Here is a 24,868-nt window from a genome sequence, read left to right on the forward strand (position 1 = left end):
CTCCAGCTTCATCAGATCCCAAAAGCTATTTTAGCTTTGAATCCAATACCGAGTGACAAGCACTATTCAAATAGTACAGTGGCACAATTAGCTCAGCTTGGTACTGTTGCTCTTTACTCATTGGCTACAAATGCAGTTCTGTTCCCAGCCACATTAATAGATTCATGACTTCTTATTGCTATTGCTGGATAGCGCACAGTAAAATGTTAATATGACAATTGCTGTGCCTTTCGATAATGGAAGGTAGAGCTTTATAAATGTTTCTATCATACACTGGACTCAGATGAAATTCTGGGAACCTGTACATAAGGTTTTCAAACAAACATGGACAATAACGTTTTTGTGATACCAACTAAAAACCATCACCTGCTGCTTTCCATAATCCAGAAATGGTCACCTGGCTTACTTTTGCACCGTTCATCAAGCAGCATTTCAACTTCAAAACAATTTGTAATACTGACTGTGGAGATTTCTTATGCTCTCTCATTTTGAGACTAGCTATGGCACAAAGCTTTACACAGAGAAGGCAATCTTCCTCTAGCATCTGACCTCTACTCCAAATGCAGAAAAATACGTGGGGCAAAGATTTTCATTGCATAACCTTTCCTTTTGCAATTCTGGCCAGTATTTCGCGTAGGTTAAATCACAAAAGAACTCAGACAGTTGGAGCTATTTTGCCCCGTCTGCAACTCTCTGGTTTCTAAAGAAATTTTTTTATCCTCCATCAACAATAATTGTAGGATGTCCCTTCTATATAGGGCCCATTTCGTGAAAAAAGACTGCAAAGGGAGAAATCTTCTGCTGCTTTCATTTGTATGGCAAAAGTACACATTTTCTCCTCTGAAAACATCCTTTTCCAAACAGCAGTGTTTTGAAAGAGGGCTCAGTGCAAGCAATTCCTAGCACTATTCCAGTGAGTGAACCATAAATCCCTGTACTTTGTCAGTATTGTAAACCAGTTACTTGAGACATTTGAGTCATGAAGTCGATGGCAATGTTATATTCTGGTCATTATACACCGAAGCCTTTTCTGCCTTACCCCGTTAGATCAACAGCAAAGCATCCCACCTGAACAACTGGTGCATGGGCTCGGGTGGTGGTGGTTGTGGCGGGGGTTTAGAGGCTGATACAAGTGGTTTCAATAGTCCAGGGAAATGCTAAAGCTATTCCTTTAGTTTCCTGATAAGCACAAATGAGTAGAAGCTCTGCCATTTTTTATGCATTGATTATTAAATGAATTGTAGAAAAATAGATTCATGACAAGAGGTTTAGGTCATTAGCATGTGTGTGGATGACCAGAGTTTGCAAATACTTGCAGTTTAGAAGAATGTGTTCCTTTGCTGCCTGTCCTTTTCCACACAATCATTGTCATCAAATGTGACATTCCATTTGGACGAAGCATGTATTTATGTCACTGCTTACCCAATATTCTTCCTATTAATGTTTGACTTTATGGTATTAGCTATATGTCTCCGCCATTATTTTAGTGTAAAGAAACAACGCTGATCATATAATCTACAGCTGCCGTATTACTAGGCTCTATTACATTCTAAATGGCCTCTGTTTATTTATATATTTACTATTTTCTAGTGTATAGTTAACACTCCAGTGCATTGGGTCGAGTCAGCAATGATCCAGGAACCACACTCGAGTGCTGTGTAGTTAGGGAGCTTTATAAAATATTTAGCCAGAGATTTATTTTTGATTTCTCGCTGTATTCAGGAAACCTAAGAGATTATGAACCTGATGTACTAAATTACCATTTGCAAAAAGTTATTATAAACTGTACCACAACTTTTTGTGAATGGATAAGAACTTTTCAAACCAACCTATACATTATTAGGCCGGTTCACAAAATTCTGAATTGTAGTGAGATGCAATCCAACCTATGTCATCAGTATTCATGAGGTAGGTTGTAAATTGCAACTTACTACAGTTATATGGCGTCATAGGGGTGGTGGCCTGCTGAAGTCAGCAGACCACCATAATGAAAAGTTTTTTTATTTGTGCAGCCTGTTTTCCGTAAAGGGAACAGCACTGCATTTAAATAGAAAAGTAATTTTTTTATTTTTTTGAATTTTTTTTGATAGTTGGAAGTGCTTCCGGGGACTCCTACCTTCTCTCCAGTGTCCTTTCTTTTTTTTTTTTTTTTTTGCATTAGCAAAGGAGAAGAGACCCCCAACAGTACCTCTTCCATTTTGTGAATGTGTTATCACCCTAGCTCGAGAATCGGTAACTTTTCAGTGGTCTGTGGCCTGATTACGGTTGCAAAACATTAATAAATCCCTTAAAGAATCACTATTTGTAAATCGATCATTGTATACTGCTGGGCCTGAAGCCATGTTTGCACTACTACTGTAGTGGATGGTACAAAAGGGGATTCAGTCCGCTAGTGGCATTTAACACACCCCTTCTCTTTCAAATAGCAATATATCTGAAAGAAACACGTAGTGATAGATTCTTTACCTTAGAATTACCCCCAAGCGTCAGACTGTCCGGAACGTTTTTCAGCAGCAGTACCACAGGGCGTCAGTAGGAGTCGTCGTGCGGCTCCGTGCATCGTTGGCGCCGGGATGACGTCACTGGAGCTACTTAGACGCGCCCACGTGCGCTGACGTCAGTTCTTTCTTTCTCCGCGTCAGCAAGCACAGATCCGGAAAGAGCAAGTACCTCTAGTCAATTTTTGACTGAGCTTTTTCAAGGCCTTTTACCTCCGTTCTTAGTCGATCAACTCCTGGTGTCGTAGGGATGCCTGGCTTCAAGAACTGCATGGTGTCGGTGATGGAACTGCACCGCATGTGTCTCTACTGCCTGGGGCGCGACCACAACTCCAAGTCGTGCCCAGACTGCTGGGCCATGGCGCCGAAAACTTTGCGGGAGCGGTCCTGAAAGTTGCTGGAAGTCCGGCAGTCGACTCCGTGCCGCTCAAGGTCCCATTCCCTTGGGAGGTTGGGGGATCGGTCACGGAGCCATCACCATTGTTCCTCTGGATCTAAGTCTTCGCACTCGGGGTCACGCAAGTCGAAGCATTCCAAGAAAAAGTCAAAGAAGCGCCGTTGCAATTTCCCTTCGCCCGTTGTGGCTGAGAGAGCCTGTGGCCTACCCACTTTATCCGGGTCAGTCTGCGACCTCTGCACAGGTGCAAGAGTTTATTGCTGTCATGGCCCGACTGTTTGGCCCGCCAGTGCGCCTTCCGGCCCCGCAGGCCCAACTGGGGGTCCTATTCTCCAGACGCTGGTGGCTTCGGCGCCGCAGGACCCCCCTGGATCCGGGCTCGGATCCTAGGACACACCGGTTGACCTGATAACACCTTCACCGGTGTCGACCGCGCCTCCGGCACCACCTCCGACGTCGTCCGGTACTACCGCCGACGCCGTCCCCAGTTTCAGCCTTGAATCGGACGCGACGCCGGGACGGCGTCGATCGATGCTGATTCTGACGCCGATGGGGCCTTTCTACCCCTATGTCCGTCCTCCTTATTTTCAGCCTGTTTCACAGACTTTGTAGGAAGGGGAGGAGTGGGAGGGGTCTGTGGACCCTCTTGCACAACAGTATAGTGATGATCCGGATTAGGCAGAAGATTTAGGGTATGCCAGTGGTCTTGACAACTCTCCTGACCTTGGCATGCTGTCTCTTCCTTCTGTGGCTACGGAGGAGGGAGCAAGCTATGCAGTGGTGTTGCGTAGGGCAGCCAAGGCTCTCCACCTCAAATTCCCTACAGTGGCCGTCGGGACTAACCTCCTGACTGAAGTGCTTCAACCGGCGGTGACCTCTTCGGAGCCCTTGCTGCCTTTTAATGATGCACTGTCTGACGTTCTTTTGAGCACTTGGTCTAGGCACAACACAGGGGCTCCTGTGGACAAGAAAGTGGCCCGACACCATTCCCCGGCTCCAGGCGACCCCCTCTTTATCTCCCAACTCCCCACCCCTGAGAGCTTGGTTTTCCAAGCCTCTGCATCCCAGAGCGCATTCCCTTCTGCACCTCCGGATAGGGAATCCAAGAAGCTGTTTTCATCTGCGTGGGACTCAGGAGCGCAGATGCTGCCCAATTGTCCGGAGGAGGCTCAGACAGTACTCGCCCAAGCAATTGCAGCTGGGAGGGACGCAACTAAGTTCACCATCCGTTGTGGGCGTGATACCGCCGTCTAGGTGGGCAGGGCAATTTCGACAACTGGGGCGCTTCGGCGCCACGCCTGGCTGAGAACAACTGGCTTTTCGGGGGATATCCAAAACACCTTGATGGACATGCACTTTGATGGCATTCGCCTTTTTTGGCAACAAAGCGGATAGTGCGTTGGAACACTTTAAGGATTCACGGCCTATGGCCAAGTCCTTGGGCCTCTCGGCCACTCAGCCTCCTCTACCTTCTGCTTTTTGCTCCTTTCGTGGCCAAGGAGGGGGTGTCACAATACGTTCATTCCAGAGCCACAGGCCAGCGCAGCAACAACCTCAGCGCACCCGCAGACGTGGGAACCGCCGAGGCGGTTCTGGGGGCCAGCGGGCAGGTCAGTCCACCTCAACCCCTGCGGCATCCACTTCAAAGATTTCCTAGTCCGACCTTTCAGGCCCATCAAATGCCACTGGGCGGCAGAATACACCATCATCTCCCCCTTCTGGCGCAACATCACTTTGGACAAGTGGGTCCTGCAGATAGGGGCTACTCCCTCCCCTTCGAGACTACCCCTCCAGCCATGCCACCTCAGTACCACCGCATGTCGGGGGACCATCTTGCGCTTCTTCAGCAGGAAGTCACGGCCCTCTTGGCCAAGGGGACCATCGAGCGCGTTCCTGGACCAGAAGTAGGTCTTGGTTGTTATTCCCACTACTTTCTGGTCCCCAAGAAGGACAAGAGCCTGCGTCCTATCTTGGACCTCAGGGACGTCAGCAGCTTCCTCCTGAAGGAGAAGTTCAAGATATTGACGCTTGCTCAGGTCTTGTCTGCTCTCGACCCTGGAGTGTGGCGTCTGGACTCGAACGTGGCGCAAGGTCTCTTTCGGCAGTGGGGAGAGCCTTCGTTAGATCTATTCGACTCCGAAGAGAATGCGCAATGTCATCAGTTCTGCAAGTTGGAATTTCCAAGGCGGCACTCGCTAGGTGCCGCTTTTCGTTGCGAGTTGCGGTCTACTGTACGCCTTTCTGCCTACACCACTTCTACCCAGAGTGCTGAAGAAGATCAAGCGCGACCTGGCCCAAGTCATTCTTGTGGCTCTGGACCGAGCTCGAAGAGTATGGTATCCCGAGCTACTCAGCATGGCGATCGATCCCCCGCTGTGTCTGCCTCTGCGGGAGGTTCTTCTGTCGCAGCAGCAGGGGAGGGTCCTCCACCCGAACCTGTCCAGCCTCCACCTCCTTGCTTGGAGATTGAGCGGCGGCATTTGACGTCTTTTGACCTGCCTCTTGAAGTTTGTGATGTCATCTTGGCAGCCAGGCGTCCCTCCTCTAAAACGGTATACGCCTGCAGGTGGAATAAATTTGTGGCATGGTGCCCAGCAAAGGCTGTGGATTCCCTTTCTGCCCCTCTTTCAGAGGTCCTCCTCTTTCTACTTTCTTTGGCCCAGTAGGGCTCTGCTCTGGACACTATCGAGGGATTTCTCTCGCCCATTTCAGCCTTTTTACAGCTTCCAGATCAGCCTTCCGTATTCAATTCCCCTGTTGTAAATAGATTCTTAAGTGGCATTACTCAGTTCAGTTAGTTTTTATTTTGACAATTAAAAATCATCATAAAAATACATCATATCAATACATTTTAGCAATACGCCTAAAATATCATTAAACTCCATTTCTGAACTTTACAATAGTATTTTAAAATACAGTTAGATAATATTAATAAAATTAACCCCCAGCAGCCGGACATGTGAATCAGAGGTAGAGGTAGGCATTAGTTTACATTCACAGTTAGATCAGTTTCTTGTGTTTCTCAGTCTAACCGCTACTTTTAAAAAACTTGAAATGGCACACAAAGTGTGCACATCACTTGCTTTCTGTAGAAATAGGAGGGCGGGTTTCGCATGACGTAATTTCTGTTTCCTCAGGATGCTAACCAAAAATCGGCGCCTAGGCAATTGATAAAATGAACATAAAAGTACAAAATGAAGGGTGTCCTGCGGAGACCTATTGTCGCAGCCGCAGGCACCCTTCTGCTCAATCGTTAAGGTAAAACCAGAAGGATAAGCTAAAATGTTAGGTAAAAGATTGAGCCTAAAACGAAACATTAAAAATCTTGCATGTTGGTTATGCATCAAGAACAAGTAGGGTTCCATGCCTACCCCATTGGCTACTAGATCATATGCCATTACTGTCGTTTTGGCCTTTGCCACTTTAGCTCTGGATCTTTCAGACTTTTCTAGAAGCAAATTCTTAATAGTAAATTTACAATTAATCGTAATTTGCGACACGTCAAAGAACAAGTGAGACTGGTCAATGTCTATCAGAGTATTTTTAACGTATCTTAGCCAAGGGATTTGCCTCGCATTGTCCCTTTGCAGACAGTCTTTAACAATTTCCCTTGTTAATTCAGCCTCAGGGTTAGTCCATATTCTGATCCAGGCTGTGATTGGCTTAATGTTCACTTGATCCGAAATGTATTGGATCCCCAGTTCTGAATGGGCGATATCAGTGGCAGTGGAGGGGGGGCTTTAAGAATTCTCAGAAGAAACTTATCTTCTTCGATTTGTAGTTTTTTCACATCCCTGAATCCCCACACCTCTGCACCATATAGTGCCTTTGGCATTGTAACTGATCTGTACAGGGTCATTATTTGTTCAGGGCACCACCGACCCAGTCTGTGCGCAAAACTTAGGATGGCTCCATTTGATGACACCAATTTCGAACAATGTTCCTCCAATAGGGGTTTAAAATGCATATCGCCATCCAACAAGAGGCCCAGATAAGGAAAGGTGTTCACTATTTCCAGCTTGTGTGTCCCAATTTTAAACATAGGCTTCTTGGTTGGTTTCTTGCCAGCTATCATGACAAATGATTTTTTTAGATTTACAGACAAATCCAGATCGGCCATGAACTTCACAAACCCATTCACCAGATGTTGTAGGCTGTTCGGTGTTCGGGCTAGGAGGACCGCATCGTCAGCATATAACAATGCTGGGATTTGGCGCGGTCCTACTCTCGGGCAGTCCAAGGCAAGGGAAGTAAGATTACTTTCTAAGTCATTGATATATAATGAGAAAAGAAAAGGCGCAAGGATGCATCCTTGCCTTACGCCCTTTGAGCAGGGGAATGGTTCAGTTCGCCCCCCCTCAGGGTTGTAACGCACCCTAGCCGAGGTATTCCAATGGAGCTCCTTTAAGATTTTTATGAGCTCCTCCTCGATTCCCATGTTATACATCATAGCCCATAGTTTATTTCTGTTAACATTGTCAAAGGCAGCAGCCAAATCCATAAATCCCATGTATATAGTGCAGCTGCTAGCTTTCGTATATTTAGCCGTTAATAGATACAGATTCAAACACTGATCACTAGTGGATCTGCCCATTCTGAAGCCGTACTGTGTCTCCGCTATGGTGCTATGTTCCTCTGTCCAGTTCATTAGTCGATTTAAAATGACACGTCCTAGTATTTTCGCGGAGACATCAATTAAAGAGATCGGTCTATAACATTTAGGATCTCCTCTGCTCCCTTTCTTGAAAATGGGCACAATTACTCATCTTTTCCCTCCTGTTCCTTTCATAATGCCTCAGTGGGACTTGAACCTCGTTCTAACTTATCTGATGTGTGCTCCCTTTGAGCCACTTCACAACTGTCCTCTTCGTCTTCTCACTTCAAAGACTGTTTTCCTGGGGGCCATCACCTCTGCCAGAAGAGTGAGTGAGCTCCAGGCTCTTTCTTCTAAGCCTCCATTTCTCTCAGTCCATCCCGACAAAGTTGTTCTGCTGGCTCGTCCATCTTTTCTGCCAAAAGTTGTTACTGCGTTTCACATCGGGCAGACCATCACTTTGCACACCTTCTTTCCACCTCCGCATCCCTCAAAAGAGGAAGAATGCACCACCGTCTGGACCAAAAACGTGCGCTCTCTTTCTATCTGAACCGCACCAACAGTTCCGGGTGGATGACCAGCACTTTGTTGGCTACGTAGGCGCCAAGTAAGGTCAGGCCGTGCACAAGCAGACCATCTCTCAGTGGGTCATTCTGTGCATTAAGGCTAGTTAATTTTTGGCTAAAAAGGAGGCTCCGGTGGGGCTACGTGCCTATTCTACCAGGGCGACGGCAGTCACTACTGCTTTGAGATGGGGAATTCCCTTGCATGACATCTGTCAGGCAGCTACGTGGGCTTCGCTGCACACGTTTACCAATCATTACTGCCTGGACAGCCAAGTCCGGTGAGGCGGCTTCTTTGGCCGTTCTGTTCTCCAGGACTTTCTGGTGTTATCTTGGTTCGCAGATCCACCACCGGGGTTGGTATTGCTGGGGTATCTATTCTAAGGTAAGGAATCTATCACTACGTGTTACTTTCAGATGCACAAGTTACTTACCTTCGGGAACGATATATCTGTAAGAAACACTAGTAGAGATAGATTCCTTACCACCCAACCCATCCTCCCCGTTCTGCGAACTGATTTCTAGGTTTAAGGTCATCCCTTTCTGGGCCCTAGTTTCATGACACCAGTGGTCAATTTCGTGCATGGCTCTGCATTCCTAGCGCGGAAAGTCGTGTACAGAACTGACGTCAGCGCGCTTGGGCTCGTCTAAGTAGCTCCACCGACTTCATCCCGGCACCAACGACGCACGTGAAGCCGCACGACGACGCCTACCGACGCGCAGGGGTAATGCTGACGAAAAACTTTCCAGATCCAGTCGCCCGGGGGTAATTCTAAGGTAAGGAATCTATCACTACTCATGTTTCTTACAGGTATATCGTTACCGAAGGTAAGTAACTTGTGCGTTATGGCTATCTGAACCTATTTTTTAGTTCAGTAACCTGTTTACGAATTTCCAAATTCAGTTGATGCATAACAAATAACCATCTTGCAGTCGCAGATCTTGTGATTATGTAAATAGCAAGCTTTGCAACCGCAAAATGGCTTTGTACATCAGGTCTTACTTTCTTCATAAATAAGCTACTCCATAAATAGAGCCACAGATTCACTGTGGGAATTCCATTTCCTTCCTAAGCTCCAAGTTCTGTAATTGTTTATTTTTTTATTTTTTTTGCAGGTCGCATAAGGACAAAACTTTCAGCAGCATCTACTGGAATTTCAACCACTAAAACAGATTCAAGAGGACGGAGCCGGACGAAATTAGTGTCTCAGTCACAACGTACGTATTCATTTATCATTCCGACACATGTTGCATTAGAGAGGGCAAATGATTTAAAAAAAATGACTAGGTTGGAATTACCAAAAGACTTGCATACTGAGAGTTACTGTTCTGTGTCTTAGGTTCGTCATCACCCGACAAAAGTGAAGGTATTTTGCTGTGTGGGTCACTCAACATTGCATGTTTCAAAACCATTTTCAAGTGAGCGTTTTTCTTTGGACAAATTATTAGGGCTGGATCTTTATCTATCCCTTTTCTGTAATCTATTCATTGATTGAAATTATGAGTACGTTAAAAAAACTTGCAGCGGTTCATTTTAATTTGATTCATCAGGCAAACAAACGAAAACACACTATTTTGAGAGGTGAGCACCATCTGAATCTGAGTAACATGTACTGTAGTTTATTAATTACACAGTTATCAAACTTTATTCATTTTTTAAATTTATTTGCTCCCTCTTTTGACGTCACTTTATGATTCTGGCTTATTACACAAAAAATATCAAAGGTATCTTCAGCACACAGAAATCTCTGCAAAATCACACATACTTTCATTGGAAAAAGTTCTAATGATCCAACCCTACATAAAACCAAAGTGGTGGAATGCTACATTACATTAGCAGCACTTAAAACTTACTGGTGTTTGTTTTGTAGACCTAGATATAGGTTTCTTTATCCATGAAGTGACTTGTACGTACTTCTGTATTCAAAGATTACAGATTTGATGGTCATTGTAAAACAGAGCTTTTTGTTTATTACTTTCATAATCTATAAATGTACCTAGGTCCATATTTGGGTGATACGTGCTGAAGTATTCAGTGGACAATTAATTTGGTGTCTTTCAAAAGTTGTTTATTAATATTTAACGTCTGAATGTTAACTATCCGAATCATGCTTTGAAAAGTACTATTAATGATAAACATTACAGAAATAGAAAATGTTGTGCTTCTTATCAGTAGTACATTTCTGAGCCAAAAATCAGAATCAGTTACTCCATTACTTGAACAACTCTTGACCATAGGCCACTTCTGAAGTGAGCTGTAAAGCTCTGCACAGGGTCCTGGACATTTGTTGGTTTTGTGGACCTGCCTCTGATTGTGAACACGCTGTATGTGGTATTTGTACCTGAGGATACAGTACAAGTATCAGAAGGCATTTAGCAAGTTTGTTTTCCAAAGAGTTCAACTGATATATCTGGTCTTTAATTATTTGTTAAGATAAATCTCTTTTTAGAGTTTTCTTGGAGTCTCTTAGTGTAATGGAGTCTATAGTTCAAGTTCTACACTTTTCTAAAGCCAGATCTATTGTGAAAATTCACTTTCTTTTCCAAAGCGAGCTTCAAAGCCAATCACAAAGTAACATTCTAGAGCCTATTCTGTGAATGCTCCAATTTCAGACCGTTTGCCAGCATACCCTTTGGAATTAAATGTCAGCCGGGTTCTGGAGCACTAGATTCTCTGAATATCTGCTTCCTCTCTAAGCATTTGACCCTGTCCCTCTCAAAAAGTATGTTTTCCATATTGTTGCTATCCCTCGTTTGACTTTAAATAATGATCCTACAAAGCCACAACTCAAACACATCTCTGATGTCTTTGCCAGATATGTTACAGGGAAAACAAAGGAGGTCCCCTTACTATCTAATACGGGACAGGGGGAAAGTACAGTAAAGCAACGAATGTCCCTAACACAGAGTAAATACACAGGACCTTACGGTAAGGTTATATTATGGTTGTCAGACAACTGTTCTCTCTGAACCATTGTTCTCTGGAAATGATTTTAACATGAATGTGTTTTTATGATATCGATTTGTGTAAATAATTGTGTAATGTATGTAGTAAATGATGTACTTTTATAACCGATTCTGTTATTTTACATTTTTTTTTACATATTTCTTTAATTGTTTTTTTATATTTCTGACAGTCTGGCACTGTTCTTCCAATTTTGAACTCTGACAACCATATTATTACCTTACCGTAAGGTCCTGTGTACTTACTCTGTGTTAGGGACATTCGTTGTTTTACTGCATTTGCCAGATATATTGCCAGCCACAGGTCTTTGTCTGTACTCTGGCTCCATTTGAGTCACTTGCTCCTATGAGGGTTTACTAACTGAGAGATATTATCCAAACAATTGAACTGATTCTTCACTACGATGGGCTCTTGCAATGTACAATGTATTCTTCACCCAATGGCTCCTGCTGCAACCAGCCTGTTGTGATCCACCAATCAGTAGTGAGTGCAGGGTGCATCATTTAGTTCTCCAGGGCAATGTCACAGAGTTTATTCTGCATTGCCTAATGCTTCCTGTAACAATTAATCTGATAGAGTCTACTAGTCGCAGATTCCTTAAAGTAGAATTATCGACAGGAGTGAGACTGGATCCCGAAAACAATTTGCCACAGCATAAAGCGTGCCGGGGGGATGGCACCGCGTGACTCCCCCTGACGTCGTCAATATCCGTGACGTCAGTGAGGATACATAAGTCCCACCCCGGTGCGCCTACGTCAGTTTTTTCTCTTTTCCAACGCGTGCAACGCGGATCCGGATTGTGTCCTGGTCTGTTTTCAGGCCTTCTTTTATTTTTCACGCTTTGGCTTTGTGGAACAGTGTGCGAATGCCTTCGGGCTTCAAGACGTGTACCTCTTGTGCATGTCCCATGTCGGCGACGGACCCTCACCTGATTTGCATATGGTGCCTGGGCGAGCACCACAACTCAAGGGATTGCGATGCCTAAGTCACTGAGGGAGCGCCGGATGAAGTTGCTGTCGGCCCGATTGTCCAGGTCAGTGTCGTCCTAGCGTCTGTCCCCTATCTCGGAGGCCAGGAACCACCAGTTCTGTCCGCGACATCGTCCCTCGCCACAGCCCCAAGGGCGTTTCTCGCTGACTGGTAGGTCCTTCAGCTTATCTCCGAGGCCCTGTCCTCCTTCAGCGGTGGGCGCCGGTTCCCCTCGGGATGTGCGCACCCGCCTGTCTCCTTCTTACCCGCCGTTTCCCGGCATTGGGGCGACTAGGGCCCAAATGACAGCCTATGCTGCGGCTCTGGAGTCTTCTTTGGCCCCTCCTCTACCTCCTTAGACGTCCGCAGATCCCTTACCTCGCGCGGGGACTTCCGCGGAATCGTCCCTCTTGGTCCTTAATGCGGGCGGCTGCCCCGTCTGAGGCCGAACCGGCGCCTTTTCGGCGCCACTCTTTCGTCATACCGGCGTCGACCCTGCCCCATTCTCCTGGGGAGCATGTGGTGGCAGGGGTCGACCGAGCGCCGCAAATGCCCACTCCGGCGCTGATCGACGTCGATCAGGCACCTGTGGCGGACTCCACGGAGCCATGCCGGCTTGGGGTTCTTGATTTGTCTCCCGAGGTTCCTTCCTCCCCTTGAGATCTGTCATCTGTTGGTGTCTTCTTTCCCGGAGATAGGGCGCCGCATTGATGGCTTTTCACTGGCATCTTCCAGGGAGGGCTCCTCGCCGTTCCCATGGCCTAAATCCTTGAACTCTTCTTTCCGTGGTTCGCATCTGACTTTACCACCGGCCTTCCCCTGGGGCCCCTCAGGTTCCCCACTCATCTGTGGATCCCCCATTATTCCAGGGCTGGCCGCTTCACCCTGGACTTGGGGACAGACGGCTCAGTCTGCAGCCGTCGCCCACGGAGGAATTACTTTCTCCTCCGTGACGCCCTACTGAGGCCAGGGTTGCCTTTGTTGGGGCTATTTCCACAGCCGCTGGCATTCTGCGGATGGGTGAATCTGTCACTCCATTTCCTACAGATAACCTTTTGGAAGTTCTCCACCAGGGCTCTGGGGTACGGGAGCTGTTCCTTCCTATTGAAGCGTCGCTCCATAATTCTCTTCTGGGGGCTTGGGGGAGCCCTGCCACGGGTGATCTGGTGCCTCAGCCGCTCCTGCATTGGCACCGTCCGGCTCCGCACAACCCTGTTTGCCTTTCCTTCCACCCTTCTACTCAAGGTTCTCTTCTACAGAGGGCTTTTTCGTCCATGCCTGTGGTGTTGTTCCCTCCGTCTCGAGAGGCCCGGTAGAAGGATTCATGGGGGCGTTACGTCTTTGCTTCTTCCAGTGCTGCCTTGCGGGCACTCAACACTCTGTGTGTGTTGGCTAGGGCTACTTCCAGCCTGAGGGACTCTGTGGAGTCCCTTCTTTCCCATGTCTCCCATGAGAGTGCCCGTGCTGATCTGCGGAGTCATATGTTTGATAGTAGCGAGTTGGCCGCGTTTATTCTTCGTGCGGCCTGTTGTTGTTGCTGAGGCTCTCGGCCGTGCTACGGCCACTTCTGTCGCTCTCCGTCGCCATGCTTGGCTATTTGATGCTGTTTTTCCTGAAAATATTAGGGAACGTCTGGTTGACCTGCCCTTTGATGGGGTCCTTCTGTTTAACACTCATGCGGTCTTCTTGCGGGGCCCCATCCCCATCCCCCTCCCCCCCTCCTCCTCCTCCTCTGTAGGCTGTTTCGTTGACCCACTGGGATTAGGTGGGAGGTGTTATCCCACTTGCTCCTGGAATCTGGTGTTTGGAGTGACCGTTACACTTTCTGTGTGGTTTGCTGTGCCTTCGGGGTCCCTTGGTTGGCCCCTCTCTTTAGTTGGCTGGTGGTTCATCCACTTTTTGGCTGATTACTAAGCCTTCTGTGGTTTATGCCACTGGTTTTCTGGTTTTGTTCTCTGATGCAGGATTTTCTTCCCTAAGAGTGGTTCCCATAATTTATTTGAGACATGTCATACCCTAAGTGGGGTACTTGTAGCTATTGTATAGCTTTGTCTTACGCTGGGAGGGTGTGGACTCCCCTTTGGGGGTTCCTCGCCGCTCCTGGTGTTGCTGTATTCCGCTGGTGCGGCTTCTTGTTCTTGCCTGGGCGTGGCTTGGCCATCTACGGTATTTTTGCCCTTTTGTCCGCCGTTTGGTTTGGTCCCCTGTCTGGTGTTCCAGAATGGATAATTTCCTGTGTTGACAGCTTGGCCCGTTCTACTTGTTTCTCCTCTTATCTTCCGGCTGGTCGTACTTCTGCGTGGATCGGTTCTGTCTGGAGCAGTCTCCTTCTAGGGGTCATTCAAGATTTTTTCTATCCATGCCTTTGTTTTGAGCCCGGCATAGTCTGGGCGTTCAGTTCGGTGCCGCTTGTCAGCGCCCAGCTGCGCCTGCCTGCTCTTCAGGTCTGCGGCTGGGGGCCTTGACGTGGGCCCTGGCGCTCCTGCTTCTTGTTCTGCTGGAGCCTTGCGAAAACTACATCTTTCTTTTCGTGCCTGCCCTTATTGACTGAAGCGCCGTTCTATCTTGTCTGTCTACTTCAGGCTATGATAGGTTTGGCTGCCCTCTTCACTGTATGTGTTTGCCGGTGGACGCCTTTGTCTTCTACCTCTTCTCCTTGGGGTCGTTCTTCGTCCCAGGTACTCCTCTGCGCTGCCTGTACCTCTGGGGCTTCTGGCAGGGGTCTCTGGTACCTTGAATGGGCTTGGGGTGCACTGGCCCCCCTTTCGCCTTGTCCATGCTTCCTCCTGCTTGGAGGGGGCTGGGCTGCCTCTCTTGTCCTCATGACGTATCCCCTGTGGGGTCAGTGTTCCTCCAAGGTGGCAAGGACTGCTTGGGGGGGGACTGGGCTATTCTCCCTGTCCCTGTGACTCACCCCCTATTAGGTCCCTGTGTGTGTTCAGGCTGGACGGTCCTCTCGCAGACCCTCCTTCCCTTTGAGTATGGCTAGGCTATCTATTCTACGTTAAGGAATCTGCGGCTAGTAGTCTATCAGATGTACGAGTTACTTACCTTCGGTAACGATGTATCTGGTAGAGATGATTCTAGCCGCAGATTCCATCACAACCCACCCTTCCTCCCCGTTCTGCGAGGACCCTTTTTGGTCTTCTACACTCGCCTGCCTCCGTGTGGTTGTCTCCTGCGAGTGCCTTTTCTTACTCCCTCCCTAGGGGAATGCTCGTCTTGTTGTTTGCTCCATTCCTTCCTTTCTGGTGATTGGTTGATGGTTTCAAGAGTATTCTGCGGCCCTGCACCCTGGTCCTTCTTGTGTCCTTCTTCCATTCGTTGCTTGTACTTCTGACTCCTTTGCAGTCCTTGGGGTTGAGGTTCCTTGGCTGGGTCTCGACCCTTAGCTCTTTTAGGAGTTGTCTCTCCCTGCTGGTGTTGTCTGTGGATGAATTGTCGTTGCTCTTTCGTTCTGGGCTTGGTGCTCTTCTCTCTTCTGGGCGGTGGGTGCAGACTTCTTTGTCTGCTGTGCAATTTTTCATATGCTTTCTGCCCCCGGGGAGGCTGTAGTATTTGTTTGCAGGCTTGCTTAGCAGTAGCTGTGCTCTGTGCTTTCCTTGGTGCATTGTACCTGGCATTATTCTGGATGGTGCTGTTCCTCACAATTCGTTTCTTCCCTTTAGCTGATTTTTTTGCACACTGTTCCCGTGGTCTCACAGTTTTTGTTTGTGATGGCTCCGCGTTGTGGCGTGGAAAAGTTCTCCGAAGAAAACGGACGTAGGCGCGCCGGGGTAGGACTTGGGTATCCTCACTGACGTCGCGGACGACGTCAGGGCGGAGTCACAGGGTGCCATCCCCCCGGCGCGCAGGGATGCTGTGGCAAAAGGTTTTCCGGAACCAGTCTCACGCCTGGGGATAATTCTAAGTTAAGGAATCTGCGGCTAGAATCGTCTCTACCAGATACTTCGTTACCGAAGGTAAGTAATTTGTACTTTAGTCGTGTTTTCTACTAAGATGAGTTGAGTGCAGCACTTTATTTGCTTGGCTAAACTATTTGATTACAGGTGTGTGGTGCAAATAAGTGCTACATGTTGTTACTCGAGAGCTTCCTTTTGATGGGTCTTGGTACAATAGATATAAAAAACTAGGCCCTTTTGTGGTCCAACCGATGGAGCACTCTTCTCCTTTAGAAAAGTGTGGGGTAGCAAACAACGCTGGTAGAGTTTGGACTGCCCAACAGGAAAGGGAGTCAGAACCTTAGGTAAAACGAAAGCCAATTTGGCTAGGAACAAGGTGGTGTACTGAAAGTGCCTGCAGTTAGCGCACGCAACAAGATGGAATAATCACAAAAGTGGCCCAATAAACATACTGCAGTTATCGACTGCAGTGCCAAGATTGAAGAAGAAAACATCTATTTGCCCTATCCATCCATTGTGTTGGATGCTGTGTCTTGGGGGTTAGTTGGAAATTAATTAAGATGAACTCCTACTGGTAGATGCCTGCACAAAGAGACTTTCATGGGTAGGGTTTCTTGGCAAGAAATTCTTGTCCACGGACAGGACAGGGGCCTGTGTCATCTAGCTACTTGTTGATGAACCGGTGAGCAAGAACTTGGTTTCCACCACATAGCCATTAAGGCATCCGTGAGAGAGTCAATGAGTGAGAGAAAAGGTTAGTTTCAGTGGAGGGTAACTTTAATTCTAGTACCTTAGCTGCTTTTGGACTGACCACCGCAAATCAGGCACTTTCCTCTATCAATGACCCATGCAGCGTGTCACGCTCTGTTTCAATGGAGATGTCAAGCCCTTTTGTAAGTCAGGGTATAAGGCACCATCAGTATAATAAGGGGGAGCAAGCCATCGTCATCCATATTCAGAATTGCTCTCTGTTATGGGTAGGATCAGAGTCAGAGCCAAAAACAAGTTGAGTCATTAATCATAGGGGTGTGTGGTTGGAGCCAGGAAGCATGATAACTGGTTGCACTGAATTTATATCTTCTAGCAAGCTCGGGCTGACATCATTTCTGTGTCTAACACGGGTGTTCGCGCCTGGTCATCAATGGCTGTCCGTGCAGCAGGGTCTTACCCCGTTGGCGAAGATCATCAATTCATGCGTTTTTGTAACCATATCGTACGCTGAAGATACCAAATTGCTTACCACATGCGGTACAGATTATTCTGGTACCCGTTCTCGTTTCAAAAACTGCATGATTGATATTAGTAACTGGATGAGTAACAACAAACTCCAATTGAATACTATAAAACCAAAGTCATTCTGTTTGGCAATGCTGGAAAATCCTGGTCACAAGAGTGGCCTCCTGAACTGGGAGCATGTCCCTCCCCAAAACCAGCAGTACGTAACCTGGGAATAACGATAGACTGTGCCATATCCATGAAAAACGATGTCAACCAGGTCACAGGAATCTGTTATGGACTCATGCGTAATCTTCGGAAGATTTTCAAGTGGCTTCCTATTGAAGCCAGGAAACCTCTGGTACAGGGCTTGATCATCAGCCATTTGCACTATGGCAACATCCTGTATGCCGCACTCAATGAGGACCTGCTTTCAAAGCTGCAGACCCTCCAGAATGCTGCAGCCAGATTGGTTCTGAATCTTCCTCCCAGAACAACCTCTGCCCCATGCCTGAAAAAACTCCACTGGCTCCCTGTTCGTCTACGAAGCTATTGTAAGATTTTGAGTATGACACACAAGACTCTGTACAACACCGGTCCTGAATATTTTCGAAAGAAACTCAACTGGTATGTACCCAAAAGACCCTTAAGGTCCAGTAACAAATCATTCCTGATTCAACCACGTGTCCGTACTTTCCGTAATGGCCATCGTTCCTTCTCCTATCTGGCTCCATTGCTTTGGAACAAACTGCCCCCCACCTTTTATCCATCACCGAACGCAAACAATTCAGTAAAACTCTCAAAACTTGGCTGTTCTCTAAATAACCTTCGACACTGCCCACAATAGCTTCTAACGTTGTCTACCGTTTTGCTGCAAGCGCCTTGAGACCTCGCAGTGAAAAGTTGCGCTATATTAAAACATGTGACATGACATGACTGTGAGGCTGGACTTGATGCTTGTACTGGAGGCAGTACAGGCTCGATGTCTGGATCCAAGGGTGTAGTGGGAAGACATGTGGGTGTTAACCCTGTTTAGGGGCTCTGTGAGACATGTGCACCAGAGAGAGCCAGAAGAGCAGAAAAGATGTGCATCATGATCTCCTGAAAGGTCTTAATTTGCTGCTAGGTCGAAAACACCCCAGAGAACTCTGGGTAAGTCTGGACCAGCCGGGATGTCTGCTCCATTGCCAGCAAGCTCAAAAGATGCTGAATTAAATCTGGACTCCTGCGCGCCTTCTCTTTGGAACCACAGTGACAGGATGGGGTTTAGTCCCACTTTAATTTTTTGTATTTGCCTTGGAAATTTAACTTTGACTTACCCCAAAGATTTTGCGGAATCTCTGGTTAGAATATCCACCAGAAAGAGCATTACCGAAGGTAAGTAAGTTGGTCAATAGTAATTTATAAAACTGCGTTCCTTATTACGTTGAATAGAGCTATTGGTTTAAGTGTGCCTCTAAATGGTTTGCAGGATCCTTCTTCTTTCTTACATTTTTCGTCAATGTTTCTAGGAGATTTTCTCATTATATACTTTTTTGCAAGTTGTATATTCTTAAATACCCTTTTCACCTTAAGTGCCGTTAACCCAAATAATCATGCTTAAAAGGTATCTGTGTTGTGTTAGATTGTATCTCATATTTTGGGCGTTTTAAAGGAGTTAGGGGACTTCCTGCTGCAGAAAATACCCATGCCCAAGTAATATGTGCCACGATCAAGTGTCTTTCGCCCTTCAAGTTAATTTTGATGTAATCTTTAGAGTAGTAACATAGTTGGCTCCAACTACCTTAGAAAACACTATACAGTTGATATTTGCTTGTAAATACTTGAACTACTTTTGCTAATTCTTGATCCCACAAATATTGCATTAGTTTCTGGAGTATCAATGTAACTGCTTTGTTAAAGGTAAACAATACTTGGTAAAGTTTCAGAAAAGATTAACTGGTATGTTGGAACAATCACAAGTTATTTTGGATTCAGTACTCCCTTTTTCTCAAATTGTTTGGAAACTGCTTTCTACAAGCGGGCCGGGCCAAAAGGTCCCTTGAAGCACCTTTCAAGCATTAAAGTATTTTGTGATCTTTTAATCATAAAATATCAGTAAAAACAAAAGAAGGCCCCAATCTATGTATCCACATTCTGATTCAGATTCATCTAAACCTATTTTAGAGATTTGAATTTTCTTTTGGTGTTCTCAGGTTTTAAATAGATATCATAAAACCATTATTTCAGTTTTAAGTAAAGAAGTATTGGTCCAGAGTGAAAGCTCCATCAGAACTATGCACTGTTCGCATGTGAGATAACAATTAGCATAATTTTCTTGATATCTTTCATCTTGTACTTAGGATGTGTGGTACAAAAGGATTCATGGTGGTGCGAAAGTATCTGTGGTTGTCAGATGCAAATTGATCATGGTCTTCTCGTGACTTTAGTCACTGTGATGTACATGTGCGCCAGTGCCTTTTAATTTAGATGAATGAGTGATGATTTTTCAAGGAAATGATAGCTGTTTTGTAAACGTGTTGCCTTGTGAGGAGAGTATTGATTTGCACCAGTTTCTGTACCGTTTTCTGGAAATATGATATTTCTGAGGAATTAGCTATTTAAATGGCACAAAACATTGATGCTTCCTCATTAAAGTCTTAAATGCAATAGTACAACAATTAAACTGACTACATACCACCAAGACATTCTCCCGGCAAATATCACCAGCTCCCATTACTATCCCTTTAAATAAATGATGGTATCTGATAGAGAATTCTAGCTGCATTTCTTTCCCCTGAATCCCAGGCGTCAGACTGAATCTGGACATTTTTCGTGAGCAGTACCCCAACATGCTGGTAGGTGGCGTTGTTCGGCTCTGCATTGTGTTGTCCGGTCCGGAAGTGACATGGGTGGTGCCTATATAGGCGCCACACCTGCATGCTGACATCAGTTCTATTCTTTGGTGCCAGTCAGCACAGATTCAGAGAGAGCTACCCCCAATTAATTTTTGGTGGTGTTTGTTTGACGTTTTGTCGACATTTTTTTAGACTTGCCTGCTAGTGTAGCAGAGATGTCAACGAAGAAGGCTAGATTCAAGTCCTGCAGTGCCTATCACTGATAAATGTTGGTGACGGACACGCACCTTTTCTGTCTCTGGTGCCTCGGAAACAACCATGACACCAAGACCTGCGCCGATTGTAGCGCTATGCACCCCAAGGACTTGAGGGAGCAATCCCTCAAGCCCCTTGCCGCTCGACTTGCGACTCCGCAACATTCACTAGCCGGGTCAAGAGGAAGCACCTGGGATGGGTCACGGAGCCAAAAATCTCCTTTGCTGTAGTCCCATTCCGGTAAGTCCCACAAGAAGAAAAAGAGCAAGAAGTTGAAGAGGTCTTTGACTTCGCCCCATCCATTGGAGTCACCCTACGAGATGATGGAACGTCAACACTTGAGGCCTGGATCTGTCGTTGAGTCTGCACTTGGGCCATATCTACGCCTCCTTGAGTTTCTGGGAGCCGGAGCGACATGCCCTCCTATTTGGGCAGCCCGTCCCTGCTAGAGAGCCTTGGAGCACTGTGGAATCTGGAGGGGCCCCTACTGGTCTCTGCTGGCAGATTTGCCCTCGGCACCAGTCAGGCCCCTTGGCTCCACAGACTGATTTGAACCGGCACTGGTTGAGCCATCTTGACCTTTCCCCGTGCTGGTCCTGTTTCAAATACTTCCGGCGGTGCCGGTTCCCTTTGGTGGTGCCATTCCCATTCTTACCCCCGACACCGAGCCGAATGGACGTCATCCGACTCTAGCGCTGACTGGAGGCATTCCAACAAGGTCTGAGCCCTATTTTTATGGGCTAGGACTTGGGGAAGATTGGGAGTGCCACTAACCTTTATGAATACCAGCCGCTAGACCACAATGAGGACACCCGGTTTGAAGATTTGGCGGGTGCCAATGGACTGGACACCTCCCCAGAAACTGGCTTGGTCTCTCCTCCTACCTTGGCTAAGGAGGAGGGAGCCTCATTTGCTGTGGTAGTGACGGGGCAGCCAAGGTCCTGGACCTTTATCTGCCTTCTGTGGGAGTAAAGACTAACGTCTTGATGGCGGTGCTTCAGCTGGGAGATATCTCATCCAAACTGCTTCTCCCATTTAATTAAGCCTTCATAGACATCCTACTTGGAGCCTGTTCCAAGCCCTTCACATGGGCTCCTGTGTATAGGACAATTACCTGCCGCCAACGCTTGCCCCAGGGGGGCCCAATTTCCTCACATAACACCCCAACCTCCCAGGCTATTGCTGATGGGAGGGAAACAGTTAAGGTCCCGATCCGATGTGAGCTGGTTGCGACTAACTCATTAGGCAAAGCTGTTTCCTCTTTGTTGGCTTTACAGCACTACTCTGAGAACAGCTGTGTTTGGGGGGAATATGCAGGCTTCGATCATAGACATGCCCTTTTATGGCTCCTGTCTCTTTGGAGACAAGGCGGGTTCAGCGCCGTAGCGCTTTAAGGATAGCAGAGCTATGGCCAGGTCCTTGGGCCTTTCCATGACTTCTTGCCAACCCTAGTCAGCCTTTCACTTCTTTTGTGGCCATGGAAGGAACTTCCAGCCATGTCTCTACTCAACCAGCCACAACAGCACGCAAGCTTCTCAGCCCCTGCGTGGCAGAGGACGCGGTACCCACAAATCACGTGGGCAGGCAGCCATAGGTTGGGCCATTCCACAACTCCCCAACAGCCGCAGCCTCGAAACCTCTTTAGTTTACCCTCTAATTGTCATTGGCACCCATTGAGAGACTGGATACACTATCACCTGCTCCACTGGAGTTCGATAACATCAGACTGGTGGGTTCTCCAAATTGTCCAAAGAGGCTACTCCCTACCCTTCTTGACCACTCTCCACCCATGCCAACCACTTGCGGCTGGCTGATGGAAGACCACCTTTCTTACTTCACCAGGAAGTGGCAGCTCTCTAGGGCAAGGGGGCCATAGGGAGGGTGCCAGCAGCAGCAGAAGGTAGTTGTTGCTACTCCTGATACATTCTGGTTCCCAAAAAGGATGGAGGCCTTGATCCTATCCTAGACTTGCGCCCTCTAAATTTCTTCCCGAAAAATTAGAAATTCAAAATGCTAACTCTTGCTCAAGACCTGTCTGCTTTGGACCCAGGAGACCAGATGGTAGTGTTGGACTTGCTGGACACATACTTCCACATTCCCGTCCTGCCTTCCTACAGACGTTACCTGCGGTTCACGGTAGCTCACGAGCACTAACAGTTCACAATGCTGCATTTTGGCCTTACCAAGGCCCCTTGGGTGGTCACCAAGGTGATGGTGGTGGTTGCAGGTCATCTGCGGAGATCAGGGGTCCCAGTCTTCCCCTATCTCGATGACTGGCTGATGAAGGCAGACTCATCCCAGGCAGTTATCTCTCACCTCCAGACTATGGCGGACCTCCTGCACTCGTTGAGGTTCACTGTAAACGTGCCGTAGTCACACCTGGCCCCTTCTCTGATGCTCCCCTTCATTGAAGCAGTTCTGGGCACAGTGCAGTTTGAGCCTTATACAGCTGAAAGGCAAGTCCAGGCTATGATACCGATGTTTCAGCATCTATCCTGGGTTTTGGTGAGATTAACTCTGAGGCTGCTGGGCTTCATGGCCACCTGCATCCTGCTGATGACACATACCTATTGGCATATGTGGGCTCTGCCGTGGGACCTGAAATTATACTAAGTGCAGCATCAGGACAATCTCTCCAACTTGGTCCAGATCTTGGAGGACACTGTCAAAGATCTACATTGGTGGTTAACGAACAGCAATTGGGACAGCGGTATACCCCTCTCCCTTCCCCTACCAGATCCGACAGTAGTGACAAATGCGTCATATCTGAGCTGGGATGGCCATCTAGGAGAGGTGGCAATCAGAGACCTCTGGTCTCTGAACTCCACATCAACCTTTTGGAGCTCTGAGCGATCTGGCTGGTATTGAAAGCCTTCTTTCTACCCTCCATCAAGCAAAGGCTGGTTTAAGTGTTCACACACAACACCAGTAATAACCGATACTGAAGTCCCTAGCACGCTGCTGAGGTCGTGGCTTGTGTATTTGCCTAAAATCTGCACTTTTGCATTTTAAAATCGCCGTTTTGTCTGTGGTTTGAATGATCGATATTCTGCACAGTACAGCTTTTAAAAAACTTTAGCAATTTATGTTGTTTGCACGTTATTGGAATAATATCATTTGGGGGAACCTACTGCTTTAGACACGGCCTATCTCCCCGTTCCACCGCAGCTTGTGCTGTTTGTTGTGGAGGGAGCCAGCTAGTGCGGAACAGAGGAAGTGAAGCACACTCACTTCCGGGGGCCATTTTGGAGGAGCTGACGGTCTAGTGGTTACACTAGGACCCTTAGCAGCCTCCTATTTAGGGAGAGCAGTCTTGGCGCGCTGCAGTAATAACTGATACTGAAGTCCCTAGCACGCTGCTGAGGTTGCGGCTTGTGTATTTGCCTAAAATCTGCACTTTTGCATTTTAAAATAGCCGTTTTGTCTGTGGTTTGAATGATCGATATTCTTCACAGTACAGCTTTTAAAAAACTTTAGCAATTTATGTTGTTTGCACGTTATTGGAATAATATCATTTGGGGGAACCTACTGCTTTAGACACGGCCTATCTCCCCGTTCCACCGCAGCTTGTGCTGTTTGTTGTGGAGGGAGCCAGCTAGCGCAGAACAGAGGAAGTGAAGCACACTCACTTCCAGGGGCCATTTTGGAGGAGCTGACGGTCTAGTGGTTACACTAGGACCCATAGCAGCCTCCTATTTAAAGCTCACATGAAGCCGTCGCGCAGCGTACGCGCGCAGCGTACGCGCCCAGTGGGCGCACCAAAGGTGCGCCAAATGTAAGCCCGTCTGTGCCCGTCCGTGCCACGGCCGGGCTGAGGGCAGATCATGCTGTCCAACAGTCCTCTAAACAGGGTTTGTCCAGAGAGTTCATACTATCCCTAAATAAAGGCGCTCCCCGGTGTTATAACGCGCTAAAGATAGATAAATGGGAAGGTCCTGTCGGATGTCGGCACTGCAAGACAGTGGTGGCCCCTGAACAGATTTGCTCAGGGAATAAAGGCTCCTTTGCTCTTCGGGGGGGGACTTATTAATGCCAGATCAATGTGTAAGAATGCGTCACATATATTCGATCTAATCACGGAAGAAGAGCTCGATTGGCTTCTTATTACAGAGACTTGGCTGAAAGTCTGGTGCAATCCAGATATCGCACGGGCTCTCCCGCCGGTCTACCTAATTAAAAGACTGGATAGGCAGGAGCAACGTGGGGGCTAGCTATTATCTATCACGATACTCTGAAGTGCACCACTTATGAATTACCAGATATTAAAGGGGCGGAGAGTATGGCCTTTTGTTTAAAGATTCATGAGTCCTTTGCACTCTCAGGTGCGCTAGTTTATCGCCCACCCGGTCCTCCAAAAGATTTTTTGGAAAGCATCGGGGAGGTTCTTAGCGACCTTGCCCTTAGATCTGCTAATTTCACGCTGTTAGGTGATTTAAATTTGCATCTGGACTCGACCACTGATACGGGGGCGGGCTGCTTCAGGGATATAATCAATGTACTTGGGCTAACTCTGCTAACCCATGATTCCACACACAAAGCGGGGCATATGCTTGACTGTGTCTGTTCCAATTTAGACCTTCTGAGGGTTAAGCCTCCTTGTGTACAAACATGGTCCGACCACAAACTCATCCCATTTGAGCTTGTTGTGGAAGGCAACCCGCCAGGGAAAGGCG

General features: G+C 47.3%; 1 protein-coding gene across 26 annotated transcripts in view; it reads left to right on the forward strand.

Annotated features, from left to right (window-relative positions):
- CLASP2 (cytoplasmic linker associated protein 2) overlaps positions 1 to 24,868 on the forward strand; it is a 2,039,150-nt gene that overhangs the window by 1,289,202 nt on the left and 725,080 nt on the right. For 22 of the 26 annotated variants that reach the window (XM_078688302.1, XM_078688307.1, XM_078688305.1 and 19 more), the window contains one exon: positions 9,169 to 9,270. In XM_078688302.1, the coding sequence (XP_078544428.1) occupies positions 9,169 to 9,270 (102 nt within the window). Of the gene's footprint in view, positions 1 to 9,168; positions 9,271 to 9,392; positions 9,420 to 24,868 lie in introns of all 26 variants that reach the window. The other 4 variants (XM_078688301.1, XM_078688303.1, XM_078688315.1 and 1 more) reach the window with 1 other exon arrangement.

This window comes from Lissotriton helveticus, chromosome 4_1 (assembly GCF_964261635.1).
Source record: "Lissotriton helveticus chromosome 4_1, aLisHel1.1, whole genome shotgun sequence".
Lineage (NCBI taxonomy): Eukaryota > Metazoa > Chordata > Amphibia > Caudata > Salamandridae > Lissotriton > Lissotriton helveticus.